The sequence below is a fragment of the Balaenoptera ricei genome, chromosome 2 (assembly GCF_028023285.1).
Source record: "Balaenoptera ricei isolate mBalRic1 chromosome 2, mBalRic1.hap2, whole genome shotgun sequence".
Taxonomy (NCBI): domain Eukaryota; kingdom Metazoa; phylum Chordata; class Mammalia; order Artiodactyla; family Balaenopteridae; genus Balaenoptera; species Balaenoptera ricei.
Window position 1 is genome coordinate 64,523,900 of NC_082640.1, and position 16,317 is coordinate 64,540,216.

Below are 16,317 nucleotides of genomic sequence, written 5' to 3' on the forward strand. Positions count from 1 at the left end.
ATGTCCCCTGCATTGGCAGGCGGATTCTTAACCACTGCGCCACCACAGAAGTCCCTGTTGATTTTTTTAATAGGAGAACTTTGCTGAATTTGTTTCTTAGTTCTAATAGTTTTCTTTTGGAATTAAAGCTCTCCTTGATACTCATCAGATCTGATCAGGAGACATTGTTTCCCCTGGATATTTCCTTCACTCAGTTCCTAGTCTTCCTTGGCTCCTTATGCTGAAATAATCACTGAGAACGTCAGAGCATCAAATGCTGCCATCAATAGGATCTCCTGGGTTGGTATTTGGATGGAAAGGTGGACTGGTAATTTTAGGATGTGTCAGATGGTTGGTACCCCAATGCTGAAATCTTGTCCCTGCACTGTTTCTACAATCATGATATCCCACCAACATGGAAGTGAGTGGCTGTGAGGGGCTTAGAAGCCAGAAACTTGGGACTCCTTTGGGCCAACTTGGGCAGAGCCTTCTTTCTAGAACAGCATCTTGATACCTTTCCTGAAGAAGATGGAGTGGACTAACTCTGACTCTGGGCTTCCAACCCCATCATTTGCTACATTAGAATCCCTGTATGACCAGCTGGGCAAGACAGCTTTATGGAGATGAACTTCTAGGGTCCAAACAACTTGGTTTGGGGTCAAAAAAGCATTTGGTAGAAGAGCAAGGAGTACACATAGGTGGCCATCATGAAAATGCAGTTACACCATTCAACTGTGTGTCTTTCCAACTAAATCTCAACTCCACACTGATGCTATCTTCCAATTCCATCCACTCCAGGAAAGTTGAGCCTCCCAGTTTGAATTTCCATCTTTCTAGGGACCCACCCACCACTCATGGAATGATTTTATTCAGACATTTCCGACCTACCTCTTACAGAATCCTCTTTCTACCAAACTGGTATAGTTTGACCTACAGGATATTGCATTTTCTGGGCTATATCCCATCATCTCCATCTCTCTGGGAGCATGCATCAGCCCTCAAAATCTTCAGGGCTGTGGATTTGCAGGCTACTCTCAGGAGTCTAGCCTGTAATTCTCTTTGACCAGGTCTCTTAAGAAATTTATCCCACCATTTCAGGATCATCTGATGCTTATATTCACTGTGACCCAGATCATCCTCCTGTCAAACACCATCAAGGTCCCTGTAAAGTGGCAAAGAGGACACCAGGATTCAAGGTGATATCTGTGAAATGGGCAGCATAGAGATTAGCCCATAGCCCAACCTCATTTCAGTTTCAAATTCTGTACAGCCCAGTAATCTAGAACCATAGAGTCAGTGCCCTATCATGGAAATGGAAATTCTTAATTTGGGAGACTCTCACTGGAACAGAAGGATCAGAGAATTTCATGGTCTGTGACATGAGCTGTGACTGACCACCATCATCAGAAAAGAGCAGAAAGAGGAAGAGCAGATGAAGGATTGGACCACTGTTCACACAAACCTCTTTTCTGTCCTGGGGGGCTCCATCTCAGCCATGATCTCTCTCTTCCTACCTAGGGCTACCTGGATGCTGTTCCATGTGGCATTACAGCTTACCTAGGTGCTGTCACCATCTTGAAGACCCTACCCAATGTCACAGCTGCACTATAAATTAGGGCATCATGAAGCCCTGAGACTCTGGAGACCCTAGGAATTTCTCCAGCCCCTCCTGGGCCTCTTGTAGATGCATGGGCATAATTTAGTTTCATAGCACAGAACAATAACAATCTCAGAGGGTTTGATTCCCTGACCAAATAGGGCCTGTCTTCCAATGTCAAGGCAAAGCCACCATCAGATTAGTCAAGAGAATCATGAAAGACCTTTCCTGACTTCTCAGGTTCCTGAAGAGAATGATCTCAGATCCCTCTTCATACACCGTGTGGAATTCTATTCTCTGTCTTTTAGGTCAGTGGTTTACAAAGGACTTTCCTTGGAGCCCCCTCGAGGGAGTACCAGGGGAAGATGAAGCAAGAGGAACTCCAGCCCCCCTCTTACTTTTCTGGCTTTTCCAAGCAGTTCTACTTTTCTCTTACATTTTGAGCTTCATCCTAATATTTTTGTTAGAACAATGGATTTCACAGCTGTTTTAAAAGGTTAGGAAACCAGTGATCCATTCCAAGGGCACTATTCTGTGGCTAACCCTCCCAGGAGTGAAGTACACCCACTGGTTTGTACTCTTACCACAGAAGGTTGGTACCTCTACTGGAATTCTGGCCACGAGTACATTATCTATCCTTTCCCCGTCAGGATTTCTGGGCAGTAATCCTCTGGACAGAGGGCAGGATTCTGCTGAAACACACTCTGTCTGTCCCATATAAGCCACAGCCCCTGCCCTCCATACAGACACAGCATTAACAGGCAGGCGACAGATACCAAGGTACCCAGGGCAGCCTAGGCTGAACCCCACACCATCCAGGTGAAATATGGACACACACACATAGCCTTGTTGGAGATTCCCTCCACTGCTAATTTTGGCCAGTCTGTTCTTCCTTTTCACTGTCACCCAGGCTTCAGTCTATGACCTTCACCAGCCTTGTTTCCTTTGCACTCAGGATCCAAGGACCCCCATCAGCCTGGCCAAGCTTGTCAAAGAGTGAAGGAGTTTGGGATGGGCTTTCTTGGGCTTCAGGATCTCAAAGGTGAAGCCTGAAGCCAGATTCCCACCCACTCTTTCTCTCCCAACTTGTATTACGCTGATGAAGCCCCATCTCAAAATCAGAGACTTACCTTGGTGCAGATGAGAGGGGCTTTGACAGCAGGACCTGTGGGCTGGGCTCCTCTACCACACACTCCTGGATAGTGCTCCTGAGGCCCGACTTGCTGGATGTGCAGCTAAGCCCTGGTTTCCAGCCCCAGCTCTCCAGCTTTCTCCAAGGTCACGGGGCCCAGCTTATGGCCCCTTTCTGGGCATCTCTACCATTCCCATAGGAAGGGTGGACACAGGGAAGGATCCTCAGGTGGCCACCCAGGTCTATAGGCAGAACTTGTTCTCCCATAGCATGAACACCTGGGGAGAGATCAAGGCAGGAAAACAGGGGAAGTCAGAGAGGAGGCAGCAGGGCTCAGTGAGGGCCCTGGAAGCTCAGTGAGGGAATAAGGGAGGTAAGGAAAGGGGTCATTGGTTCAGTAAGCATAGTGGGCAAAATGCCAACGTTGGAGGATCAGGAACCCAAGCTTCCTGTTCTCTTTAGGCCTTTGGGAGGGGCACGCAGGTTGAGTTGGGTGCTAGAGTTGGGGATTCATCATTCCAGTGTTCACGGTCTGGGGTTGAGGGAGTGCAATGAGACAACTGCTTTCTGTGCTGTTTTTTTTTGACCCAGAATCCTGGACTCTAGCCACTGCCATCAGGCTTATCGGGAGGGTGTACTTATCTTCTCCAGACCCAGTATGAATACAAGGACTCCTCTGAGGACTCCCCTCCCTTAATAGGGCTGAAATGGTCCAAAATAGCATTTCCCAGACTCTAAGAACAGAAAGGTCAAACATATAAAATGATGCATGTAGGGCTCTATCCAACCAAAAATATGGACTGAATCACTTCCCACAAGAGCAGCAATGAGTTCCAGGACCCAGGTTTTCCTGATAGAAATCTGGAGTTTCTTTCCTCCAGATCTGTCTGTAGGTCATCCTGCCCCTCAAAGAAACCCAACCTTGTGGCCCCAGGTGAGTAGGGCCTGCTCACTCACCTCTTCCCAGAGCTAGACCGTGGTTAACTACCTTCCTAGGCTCCTCCTGTTACTCTGGGGAGTCCAAGAGGTCTTAGGGTTCCCAGGTGACTCCTGGATTTGTCCCCAGAGGACCGAAAACTGTTTGTGGGTATGCTGGGCAAGCAACAGGGTGAGGAGGACGTCAGACGCCTGTTCCAGCCCTTTGGCCACATCGAGGAGTGCACCGTCTTGCGGAGCCCCGATGGCACCAGTAAAGGTGACTTGAGCTGACCCCTGGATTTCCTGATGACCCCGCCTCACTCCGGACCACATGACCCTTTGGCCTCTGTGACCTGAGCCACCTCTATCCTGCCCCAGGCTGTGCCTTTGTGAAGTTCGGGAGTCAAGGCGAAGCTCAGGCGGCCATCCGGAGTCTGCACGGCAGCCGGACCATGGCGGTGAGGGCGGGCGCCGGGCCCGGGGTGAGGCCAGGGGTCTGGGGACTGGCTCCTCCTCCCCACATGCCGGGGAAAGGGCCTGAGGAGCAAGGCCCTCGGCCCAGGGCCGGGGCTGAGGTCTAGACCCGTCCTTGCAGCCTCCCCTGCCTTAACCCAGGGCGCCTCGTCCAGCCTCGTGGTCAAGCTGGCGGACACGGACCGCGAGCGCGCGCTGCGGCGGATGCAGCAGATGGCGGGCCAGCTGGGTGCCTTGCAGTCGGCGCCGCTGCCGCTGGGGGCCTGCGGAGCCTACACCACCGCTGTAAGTGCCTGGCCCGGCGGGCGCGGGCGGGCAGCGGGTGAGCCAGGCGCGGGGTGGGGCGCCGGGGCAGATGCCCGCCGCTGGGCCCTCCACACCCGCCCTTCTTCCCTCCCAAAGATCCTGCAGCACCAGGCGGCCCTGCTGGCGGCGGCGCAGGGCCCGGGCCTCGGCCCGGTGGCCGCAGTGGCGGCACAGATGCAGCACGTGGCGGCCTTCAGCCTGATAGCCGCGCCGCTCTTGCCGGCTGCAGGTACTGTGCGCAGGGGGCGGGGACCGCGGCGGGGGCGGGGCGGGGCGGGGCTGCGGCCTGACTCTCCCACCTCCTCGCCACCTGCAGCCAACTCCCCGCAGGGCGGTGGCCCCAGCACGCTTCCGGGTCTCCCGGCGCCCATCGGGGTCAATGGATTCGGCCCCCTGACCCCCCAGACCAACGGGCAACCTGGCTCGGACAGTCTCTACAATAACGGGCTCTCTCCTTACCCAGGTGGGCCCCCCCACCCGCTCCGCCCAAATCTCCCCCAAAATGGAGTGGGGAGCGGGGGTCGGGGTGGGGGGCGGGTGGCAGGGCCTGGCCTCCTTGAGAAGGGACTCCTCCTCCTTCCCTGCTGCCTCTCACAGCCTCCCTCCACACTCCCTGCGTTCTCACCTTACCCTGACCGCCCGCCCGCCAGCCCACCTTCACTGTGGGCCTTGCGCCCCTCTCTCCCCAGCCCAGAGTCCCGGCGTGGCTGACCCCCTGCAGCAGGCCTACGCTGGGATGCACCACTACGCAGGTTTCACTTGGCGCTACGCGGCCTGGGGGGTTTGAAGGGCCCCAGAAAGTAATAGGGAGATTTTGGGGGGGGGGGTTAGGCTCTGTTCTGAGGAGTCCGACCCTCCTTTTGCCCACCCTTGGACCCAGAACGACCTTTCTAGGGGTGAGGGTTACTGTGGACTGGCTGAGTTGGTCAAAGGTGGCCAGGCAGATGGGGCCCTGATTGGGGGTGGCTCCTGGGGGTCACTGCCCACTCCCACCTCTGTCTCCAGCAGCCTATCCGTCGGCCTATGCCCCAGTGAGCACAACTTTTCCCCAGCAGCCTTCAGGCCTGCCCCAGCAGCAAAGAGAAGGTGAGGGACAGGGGTCTGGAGATCAGGGCCTGGTGGGGCTGGACTCAGGATTCCTCCCCTGAACCAGCCTGCTCCTGTTCCTGCAGGCCCCGAAGGCTGTAACCTCTTCATCTATCACCTGCCTCAGGAGTTTGGTGATGCAGAACTCATCCAGACATTCCTGCCCTTTGGAGCCGTTGTCTCTGCCAAAGTCTTTGTGGATCGAGCCACCAACCAGAGCAAGTGTTTCGGTGAGCTGAACCCCATCCCTAGGCCTCTCCCACTCCCAACTTCGAGATTCCTTACAGACCCTAAGACTGTACCTCCGGAAGTCAATGATTCCTAGAAACTGAGTGTATAGCGCTCAGCAGGGTCACAGACCAATGATGAGGCTATGCCCAGACCAGGAACAAGTCTATTTCAGGTTCACCTGGGAAGGTCAGGTGTCTGGTAGATCTTCAACCAGGTTAGGCTTTAGAGTCTAGCCAGGGCAGGTGGAGTCTGGGTCTGGGACCAGAGATCCCCTCCAACTGCAATTCAGAGGACCAGAATGGGGGCTGTGGAGAGAGAGTTTTCCCATGCCAGGGAAACACAGGGAAACACCCCACCAACACACTACCTGCCTCCCCAATACACACACTCAGAATTACCTCCTGTCCTTCCAAGAATCACACGTTTAGGAAACTCAGGCCACTTGCCCGTGTAAGTACGAGCATGTGTCCGTGTGTGTGCACACGTGCAAACACTGGAGGGTGGAGGAGTACTGATTGATGGAACTGGCCTGAGGGGGCAAGGAGAAGGGGCTGGTCATAGAGAAAAGAGGCCCTGCCATGCAGAGTTCCCAGCTAACCTCTCTGCACACACCCTCCAGGGTTTGTTAGCTTTGACAATCCAACCAGTGCCCAGACAGCTATTCAGGCCATGAATGGCTTTCAGATTGGCATGAAGAGGCTCAAGGTCCAGCTAAAGAGGCCCAAGGATGCCAACCGGCCTTACTGATCTACTCTCACTGACCAGCCACAGAAAGGTGAGTCCTTAGTGGACCCCCGGCAGATGGGGCCTGAGTGATGGAGGCGCTCTCAGCTTTGATATTCCTTTTGGGATGCTGGGGGCACCGACCTCTGAAAAAGTCTGGGAGAGAAGAGCCAGGAGTTAGGAGGAATCCTCAGTTTGAGGCTGTGTTTTTCCTTCAATCTAAGGACTGAGATAAATTAGACAACATTCCTGCCCCCACAGTCTGGGAGAGACAATTACAGTAAGATCCAACCAGTTCATTCCACTCCAGAGATAGCCACAGGGGACCATAGTAGAGAATTCCTGTGTGGGGAGGGCAGGGGGGTGGAGAACGAGACTAGAAAAGTACATTTGTGCTAGCTTGTGAAGGGTCTTAAAGGCCATGAGTTTGGACTTTATCCTGAAGAAGGTAGAGGACCACTGAGGAGTTTAAGCAAAGAAGGGACAGGATGTAAGGGCTGGGATAATGGCAGTGAACATGGAGATGAGGAGAGAAGCAAATACACTGAAGATGCAGGATCTACAGGGCGTGGTGGTGATGGGGAGGGCGATGACAAGCTCTCAGGTTTCTGGCAGGGCCGGCTGCCTGTGACTTTTAGAGATTGCTGTCTCAGAAGGTCCAGGACTCTGCCTCACTTGAACTACCCCCAGGGAGCCCTCTGGAGGCGGTGCTGGGCTGAGGTCATCTGCCCAGGACCCAGGGTCTGGCTTCAGTGGAAGCCTGAGGTCCAGCCACTCACCTGAGCCTGAGGCCAGCCACTCACCTGTCACAGGTAGGGAAAGCTGCTCTTCTTGTCTTGCCCTCCAGAGTGATTTTTTTCCTTTTTTTCCCTTTCTCTCTCCTTATCAATTAATACCCAACATTGGAAACTGAAGAGTGAGAAGAAAGGAAAAGAAAAGCACAGAAATGCTTGAGCAGCCCTTCCTGAAGGAGCAGCCACAGATGGAGGTGGACCCAAGGCCAGTGCCTGGGCTCAGGCCACTTTAAGGATTGTTTTCACCAAGTGGGTTGTTCTGTGCCTGTGATGTAGAGCTCAGGCTGGCAAGGCAGCTGGGGCTGGCTGAGGAGTGACTGTCTAGGGGAACCAGCAGAGGGCCTTGGGGGGTGCCAAGGGCTTCTCCACGAGGGAAGCCCAGATTTACTTCTTTCAAAATCATATCATTCCTTAGAGTTTAGGGACCAAAGGACTATTGCTTTTTAAAGAATTATAGAATATATATATATATATATATATATATATATATATATATATATATATATATAAAACAAAAAAAACAAAAAAATCACAAGAGAAACAAAAAGGACAGTATAGAGTCTAATAAAAGCTGCCTTTAAATATCCCTAGGAGGCAGGGTGAAGGAGACCCTTGAAGGCCCCAGCCTAGGCAGAGGAAGGCTGTGGAAAGATTGTTCTGTGTCTCATTCCCTCTTAACGCCCCCCACCTCCACCCCACCACCTTTTAAAAATAATGAAGGACTTGAGGTCTGGGCCCATATGCAGGTAACAAGAGAGTTATTGAAGCAGTGAACCCACAATTCCCAAACTCAGAGAGCATCCACGAAGGGGCCTCAGGGAGGAGCTCTGGCCTGCCCTGCTCTTTGCCACCCCGAAAAACCCCTTAAGCCAGCAGGGGTGGGAACCTGCCTTTCCTTCTTGACAGCCTTTCCCGTGGAACCACTGCTTCCTCAGGCAGGAAGAAAGGGAGTCTGGACCACCCCAGCCTTTCCCTTCCCCATCCAGTTAGACAGAGGCCCTGCCTTTGGCTGAGCTGAGACACCTCCTGTTTCCCCTCACCTTGAGCCAGCCCCAGTGTCCCCTTGCTCCAGACCACCTTCTGTCTCTAAGTCTAAGTTTGCCCACCGGTAAAGTAGATTCAGGATATATGTAGAGGGCTGTGACAACAGACTTGGAAGGTTCGCTACTGTATATACTGCCATTGAGAAGGGGATAATTTTCAATATGTAGAAGCTTCAGAATTTAGAGGTCCCTCTTTACCCAGGACCTGGGAGGGAAGTAGATGTTTTGCCAAAATACTTCATCATTCCTTTAAAAACTACATCTTTCCTATGCAAGAGTGTCTCAATGTGCTTATCCAAGGTGCTTCTAGATGGTGAGCAGTGTTCAGCTTAGAAGTGGTGTGTGCTCTGTCTGTCTGTCTTTGTCTGTCTGTTGTATACAGTGGGTGCCATATAAAGCTGATCAATGGTGGTGCTTCCTGCCTGCTTCTGTGAGATGGGCAAAAGATTCAGCTTAGAGCACCATGACTCACTTGCCTTGGTCAGCCTTTCCTGGGCCTGCAGGGCCTTGCACATAACTTTTCCTAGGAGGATAATTTTCCCTCTACCCCACAGACCTGGATCAAACTAGTCTGGGACCCCAGCTGTGTGGTGGGCACTCTGGTCCCTAGATGTTGCTGAGACTGGAGGCCTCTGATCTGATATCACATCAGACAATAAAGCATGTGGGGGCGGGGGCGGCGGGTTCCTCCTTCATAAGAGTTTCTAAGAAAACTTGTTCCCACCTGTTCCTCTGTCTTTGACTCGTTTTTGGAGGGAATGGGATGAAAAATAACATTGCCAGGTAAGGTGCAGTAGTGCACAGGGCTGACAGGTAGACTGACCACCCTGGTCACCGATGGGAATGTTAACACCTGCACATTCAAACAGCTGTTCATATGGAGGCATAGAGACCCCTCACTGCTAGGTGCTAAACACTGTGCTAGGAGCTGGGGTGCAGGCATGTTCTAAGCACTCAGAGTTAAGGGGAAGGACAGTCCGATAATGTAGTTATAATGGAGGGCCCCAGAGAGTCTGTGATAGCAAGAAGAGTACCTAATTCAGACTTGACTGGTAAGGCAGGTCAGAGCAAGGTTTACTGAAGAAGATGAAGGAGGGGAAGGGTCTTCGAGACTGAACTGGCACATTTGCACAAAGCCATTTGGACAGCCGCATCATGCTGATAAATTATTACCAAGAAATCATAATGATTACCGTTTATTCAGTGCCAATTATGGGGCAGACAGTGGGCACCAAGATAAGTCCCTTTCCCATTTCTAACTCTACCCTGAACCTTAACTCATCAAGTCACATCAAGACACAAACCAAAATGGCATTTGAAGTATCTTGTTTCATGGTTAGGGGCTGACAGACCATGTATAAATGCTGCAGAGGTTGGCAGGATCTAGATCAGGGGTCGGCAAACTATGGCCTGTGGGCAAATCTGGCCTACAGCCTGCATTTGTGTGGCCTACAAATAATAATGTTTTTTTACATTTTTAAAGGGCTGTTAAGATAAAACAAAAAAGAATATGAGACAGAGACCATATGTGGCCCACAAAGCCTAAAAGATTTATCTGGTCCTTTAGATAAAAAGTTTGCTGATCCCTATAAGCTCATGGAAGACGCGTATAATGTCTAATGAGTTTAAGCAACAATGGTGTTTGTGTCTCTGTTGTGTGTGCATGTGTTAGTCCAAATCCTTTCAGCTGCAAGTGTCAAAAACCCAACTCAAACATGTTTAAGCCAATAGGAAATTAGTTGGCTTACATAATTGATAAATCAAAGGATGTATCTACCTTTAGGCATGGCTTGATCTAGGGGTTCAAATGATGATGTCTCCATCTCTCGGCTCTGCTTCCTTCTATTTGGTGGCCTCACTAGTTCTAGCTCTAAAGACCTTGGGAGGACTTTGGCCAGAATGGACATGTGGCTACCTCTAGGGTGGAAGAGTAGGCCACCGTCATTGACAACTTCACAAGGACTGTGTGGAGGGGAGAACTGGGTCTTCAAAAGAAGGGATGATGGGCAGATAAGCAATTTGCATCCACAGTATTCCTCCCCTGTATTGTTCACCTTCCACCTATACTTTTCTTGACAAACATACACTTTCAAAAATGTGCCTGCCTAACAATGCAATGTTCCTAGGCCCAACAAGAAACACACTCACCCACTTCTCAATAGGAGAAAAAACAGAATCATGCCCAGTTGCTTTACTGAGCCCTCAGTCCAGGGTCCCTTTGTGATGTGCAATTCTTGATCAGGTCTGGATATAACTTCTTGTGATTTTGCAATCTCTGGCTTAAAGATAAATTTAGCTACCCCTCCATAACCAATATGGAGAGAAATAGGGTAACCATTTTTAAAAAAAGACAAAAAAAACCCTTCCATTTGGAATAGGGGAGAAGAGAAGACGATGGTCACTAACCTATAGCACATAGCACATCCTCCTGGACAGTGGAGCAAGTTTCTTCGTCAACAAAACTGATCGCTCTTGATCCTTTCCAGTGGGAAATATCTCCCTCCTTTATGGACAGCCCTGAGAAGATGCCTCTTCTGGAATTGAATCATCCACCCTCCCTTTAGACATGGGTTTGGAACTAAAGATTGCCTTAGAGATTATGCCTTCCCAGATCCCCGATTGCCTGGTGAGGATTCTCTGGACAATTCCTTTCACTCCACATGATTTGCTTCCTGGGCTCTCTGTGAGCTAGTAACCATCATCAAGAATCTTGCTGAGTTCTTGTCCTTGAGTCTGGATCTGGCCCTTGTGGTTTCTGTCTCTTAGCAACAGGTCACACTTGGCCCATTCCCCTCCCCCTCAGCTTCATGGTTTCCACAATAGCCTGTCTGTGATAATAAGTCAACCTTAATCTGCTCAGTGCCCTCAGAGAGAGATTACCTATATAACACTTGGCTGGCTCATGCTCCAGTGACCCTGACTAGATAGTCAAAATCCCTAAGTGGTACTGGCTCCTAGGTCTCAGCCCCAAGGCAATGCTTAGGACAGGAGTGAGGCAACCGCACAAGCACTCATTTTGGACAATCTGCAGCTTGCTCCACTCCTCGCCCTCTGGCCATGGTCCATTATTACACTAAGGCCACATCACCAAAGCACTCCTGAGAAGAATCTGTCAGTGGACATTGAATTGGGGGGCCCTCTGAGAACTTGTTTAACTTGGGGACTGTTGGCAGAGTCTTCAGCCTTCAGGAGGGCCCCCGGAATTTCTCTCTGTCTCTCTGGATGCAACCTGGGTGTCTTGGATACAGAGAGAAAAGACCTTTGGTCTGAGATGGGACTGACAACCTCTGACCTCAGAAGCAGCTCTGGATCTACTGTGTGCTCTGACCAGACCTGGGGTCTCACCTCTGCCTCAGTGGAACAGAACATGCATGTAATACCCTCCAAAAGAGGGTACTAAGGTCAGGGAGGTCACAGAATCTCTCTTTATCTTTTCCAGCTTTGTTTGCAATCTTTGGGCATCCACTGTCCTCACTGTACCTGCCTTCACTGTGACACAGCCAAATCCAGCAGGGATTCAGAGGCTGTTTTGGGCCTGTGCGCCTCCCTCAGCCAGTATATTTGCTCAAGCATGTTACACAGCCCTGTGTTCTTTGGGAGAACCAATGAAGGAATAAACCTCATGGGCTCAGGAAGCTCAGAGCCAAAGCGGATTCTGTAGCTGCCCTTCGAGCTTGAGCCATGTGAGGTCCACAAAGAGTTGACCAAGTCTGTGCCAAGTGCAAACTCAGAAAGGGTGGAGAGCTACTCTTTTTCTCCCCAACCCCTCTTCAGACACTGCCATCACAGTATGGCAGCCTGGGCTGATCAGAGCCTTTGATTGGCCATCTGTAGAGGGGACTTTGAACTTCCATGCTCTAGCCTCCTGCCCTCTAGTGGCCTAAGAGCACGGAGACCCAGAAGGCAGAGCAAGCTGCAAGCCTGGGTTTGACTCTTCCAAAGGTAAGTCTTAGGTACCCAGGAGAAAATGCAGGGAACCACAGAAAGAGCCTGAGAAAATTAGCCTCAGCTTCTTCTAGGGAGTATGCCAGAAATGGGCTGACCCTGCACCCTTGCCACTGGGCCTCTGGCAGGAATCCAGCAGTCTGGGCTGGATTTCCTGCATGCGAGCAGGAAAAATCAGTTGTGCCCTCAGGACCTTCTTGCTACCCCACTGTTGGGACTCAGTGTTGGGATGGGGGTTTTGATTGCGGCTCCATATCTTAACCCAAGTGCTCTAGAAAGCAGACTCTGAAGCAAGGATTAAAGTGCTCACACTTTTTGGGGAGACGGAAGCCCAGGATGATGAGAGGGGAGAAGAGACATGTGGCAGGGGAGAAAGATGTGAAGCAACGCAAGACAACGTATTACTGTCGTGGCCACTGTTTCACGTGAGCTGTGAGGAGAGAGCAGGTAACTTGACAGGACTGTTTGCTAAAGCACATGGTGTTTGCAGGGAGAAACTGCCCCTTAGAACAGTTCGCCAGGAGGAGAATTGAGAGGGAATTTTCCCATTCGTTCCCCTCTCATATCCTCTTTTCTACTGGCCAAGGTGCACCTCACGGAGAGCTAACTCCACTGCACTTCTGAGTTGCATCACCCCCTGGGTTGCTGCTTGGGAAGTCAGATCCCATGCCTGCCATGTGGCATTTCTACCACAAATGTGGAAGTGGAGGGGCTACTTGGCATGGGTGGGGTGCCAACCAAGAGAGAGAAAGACGGAGGTGGCCCAGGGAGCCCAGAAAGGTGCATGAGGGTTGTGACCAATACATCTCACTCTCTCCCACAGGATTCACAGCCAAGGTCCCCAGGCACCAGAACCCCCAGGACTGTCTGAATTTTAAGTAAAATAAACATTATTTAATTTGGGAGAAAAAAGATGCATTCAGGTGTGGCTTGGAGCATCAGGCTTTTTCTCTAGAACTTCCCAGGCCCTAAGCTCCAGTATCTCCTGCTTGATGTCCCACCTCTCTGCCTTTGTTCTCACTCATTTTAGTTTGGGGTAGAGGATCTGGCTTTTATAATCTATAAGACACATGATTATCTGACCCTTGGCAGTCTAGCTAGCAGGCCAAAGGCAAAAAAGGCAACTCTAAACAAAGCTGCATATGGTCTGGTTCTGCCAGCATGGAAGCAAGCTGAACTGCAGTTCCTTGCTAGAAATCTTGCGAGAGGCCAGCATACTCCAACATCCAGACGTTTGTCCAATGTGTCCCTGGAGTCTCCATCTAGGATGGATGCCTGACCCAAAGCTCCAGATAAAATAGATCATGTAACCAGCTGACCTGATACCACAAAACAGGGATTTCTAACTTCCCGCTCAAGGATGGGCAGATGCCCACACTGCCTCCACTTCACTTCAGTTCCACCAGATCCACATTGTAGAGTCTGTTGATTGCACACACCATTCCATTTGTGTATTAGGTCTGGTTTAATTACAAGCGACAGGAACCAACCCAAACCAGCTTAAGCAAGAAGGGAGCTGAGAAGTGTAGTGCTATTACCAACCAGGCAGGGCTGAATTCAAGGGCTCAAACAAATGTCATCAGACCTCTCTCACTTCATCTCTCAGGGCTCTGCTTCTCTTCGTTCCTTGTCCCCTTCTCTTTCCTGCCATAAATATACTTTCTCCCTGTGATAGAGAGCTGGGTGCCAGCAGCTTCAATCTCATATGCTCCTGGCACCATGGCCTCAAAAGCAAGAGAGTTTAAGGGGAAGATTATGATTGACTCTGCTTAGGTGACAAACCCTTACCTGAACTAATCACTTTGGCCAGGGGGATGGAGTCCCCTGCCTGGCCTGATGGGTCATGTATCCATCTCTGTGTGGTGGAAAGCGGGAGGGAGCAGAGGTGACACTGTGACTGTCACCCCACTAAGTAGTCATAGAATGTAAAGACATGTCCTGCATGGTCTGTAAAAACGTGTAGTTTGACCTGGCTGGAGCGTAGGATGCAGGTGAGGGAGTGCTGAGAGTCAAATAGGAGCCACAGCCATAGAAGGGGTATGTATTTTATCCTGGAGGTGGTAAGGAGCCATTGAAGAATTTTAACAGAGGAATGACCTGATCAGCTTTGGGTTTTAGAAAGATTCCCCTAGGCAGCTAAGTGGAGAAGAGATCAGAAGAGTTGAGACTGGGATAGCAGGTCTAGTTAGGAGGCTAGTACAATGGCTCTGGTGAGGAAGAGTAGGAATATAAAAGAGGGATTGATTTAAGATGTATTAAGAGGTAAAATTGGTTCTGTTCACATGAGGGTGGGAGAAGTCTAAGATGTTTTCCTCTCAGGGTTCAGGCTGAACAAGTCATGGGTGCTATTTACTAAGCTAGGGTCATGAAAGAAATGCAGATTGAGAGGAAGAAGAGTTTGCCTGTGAGACATACAAGTGGAGTTGTCTAAAAGGCAACTTGAAATGCAAGAGGTAAAGGGTAGAGATGTATATTCGGGAATCCCAGTCACCTGCAGTCAGCGTGTCACACAGGACGATTTAAACAGAAAAGCCAGTTTTTTCTTTTAGTGCTAGCAAAGAACTAGAAACACTTTTTACTGTGTAAGTGTTCTCACTTACCCCTCTCTCATTCTAAGAAAAAGATTTCCCAGGCTTATTAGTTTTTGTTTTTGTTTTTTGGTAACATATACATGTATCTATTCTTCTTCAAATTCTAGAAAAGCCGTCTCTTGAAACGGCACTGGGTGGGTCACGGGATTGCCAAGCAGGACATGCAAGCTTGAAAAGCAACTGGGAACAATGGGAGGCCAGTCCACCAGAGCAAAAGCCAAAATCAGATGCCAGACCAGCACAGTGAGAGTATTGCCACTGTCATCACCATTGGACACTGGATGTCACCATCACCAGTACCCACACCACTACAGCCCCCAAGCACAGGATAGAGCTGATCGCACTGTGGCCACTGCCACCAGGATGAATTCTCCATGGTTCTATTTCTCTGAATCATTTACTCCAGAATCTACTTTTCTGGGGGCTACTTGGCCAAGCTTAGGTCACATACCTCTGTCTTAGATGCCAAAAAGCTGGGAAAGCAAAGACCCAACCTTTTCAATATCTGTCATGGAAGGTGGGCTCTGCTTACCTCCAAGACTTGTAACACAGGAAGGGGAATCAGATTCTGGGAAGTCACTGGAAAGAGTGATGAAATGAGAAATGGGTGTTGACTGAACTGTTTTTTAAAAATTATTATTATTTAAATGATGAATGACAGAAAAGGAGTCTATTAAGGAAGTTGTGAAGGAGCCACGTGAGGTTTAGGAAGAAACTGGAAGAACATAGCCCATAGGAGCCAACAGAGGAAAGGGATACAGGGACTGCTGATCAACGATGCCAACAGACATCAATGGTCAAATCAGTTGAGCCTGGAATTTTCCAGTGGGTTCGGCAGCTCAGAAGTCATCTGTAACTTTGGTGAAAGTATTTTCAGTAGAGATTTGGGGGAGAGGTAAGATGGCACTAGATTTACGGAACACATGGGAGGTAAGGAAGTAGAGATGGAGAGTGTAAACCACTCCCTAGAAGCTTGGTTGAAGGCAAGAAAAAGTGTGTAATAATCAGTAATGTGTGGGATTAAAGTTGGATTTTTTTTTTAGGTTGGGCTAGTTGATCAAGTTTATATGCCGAGATCAAAGAGTAGGAGAGAGGAAAAAGTTGACTATCCATGAAAGAGAGATGAAAATAAAGGATCAAATTTCCTGAAGAGACAAAGGGAGTGAAAAACAAATTGCAGTGAAACGATTAAGCTTGGATTTGAAGGGAGACCTCACTACCTCTGAGAAAGAAAGGGAGGGAGAGATTCAAATGTTTGGAGGGGGCTGAACATTAAGGCAGTTTCCTCCCCGTTGCCTTTATTTTCTCTGTGAAGCAGAATGGGGGATGGTGGTGGAAGCTGATGTGTAGAAGGATTGCTGGGTACACTCAGGGCCTAGCTGAGGAGACTGTGAATTTGTTGTAGCTCTATATCGGGTCCAGGGTAAGTTTTCTTAACGATTTATTCTAGATAAAGGTGACTCATAGATTCTAAGGTCAGAGGGCCTCAGAAATGGTC

The 16,317-nt window shown here is 49.9% G+C and overlaps 1 protein-coding gene across 1 annotated transcript in view; it reads left to right on the forward strand.

Annotated features, from left to right (window-relative positions):
• The window catches only part of CELF6 (CUGBP Elav-like family member 6), a 29,846-nt gene extending 22,284 nt beyond the window's left edge, over positions 1 to 7,562 (forward strand). Inside the window, exons 4-13 of the mRNA XM_059915468.1 lie at positions 3,775 to 3,903; positions 4,005 to 4,084; positions 4,242 to 4,385; positions 4,503 to 4,635; positions 4,723 to 4,869; positions 5,096 to 5,158; positions 5,412 to 5,492; positions 5,579 to 5,722; positions 6,343 to 6,498; positions 7,362 to 7,562. Of these exons, the coding sequence (XP_059771451.1) occupies positions 3,775 to 3,903; positions 4,005 to 4,084; positions 4,242 to 4,385; positions 4,503 to 4,635; positions 4,723 to 4,869; positions 5,096 to 5,158; positions 5,412 to 5,492; positions 5,579 to 5,722; positions 6,343 to 6,470 (1,049 nt within the window). The 3' untranslated portion in view covers positions 6,471 to 6,498; positions 7,362 to 7,562. The remainder of the gene's footprint in view (positions 1 to 3,774; positions 3,904 to 4,004; positions 4,085 to 4,241; positions 4,386 to 4,502; positions 4,636 to 4,722; positions 4,870 to 5,095; positions 5,159 to 5,411; positions 5,493 to 5,578; positions 5,723 to 6,342; positions 6,499 to 7,361) is intronic.
• Positions 7,563 to 16,317: the final 8,755 nt, after the last annotated feature.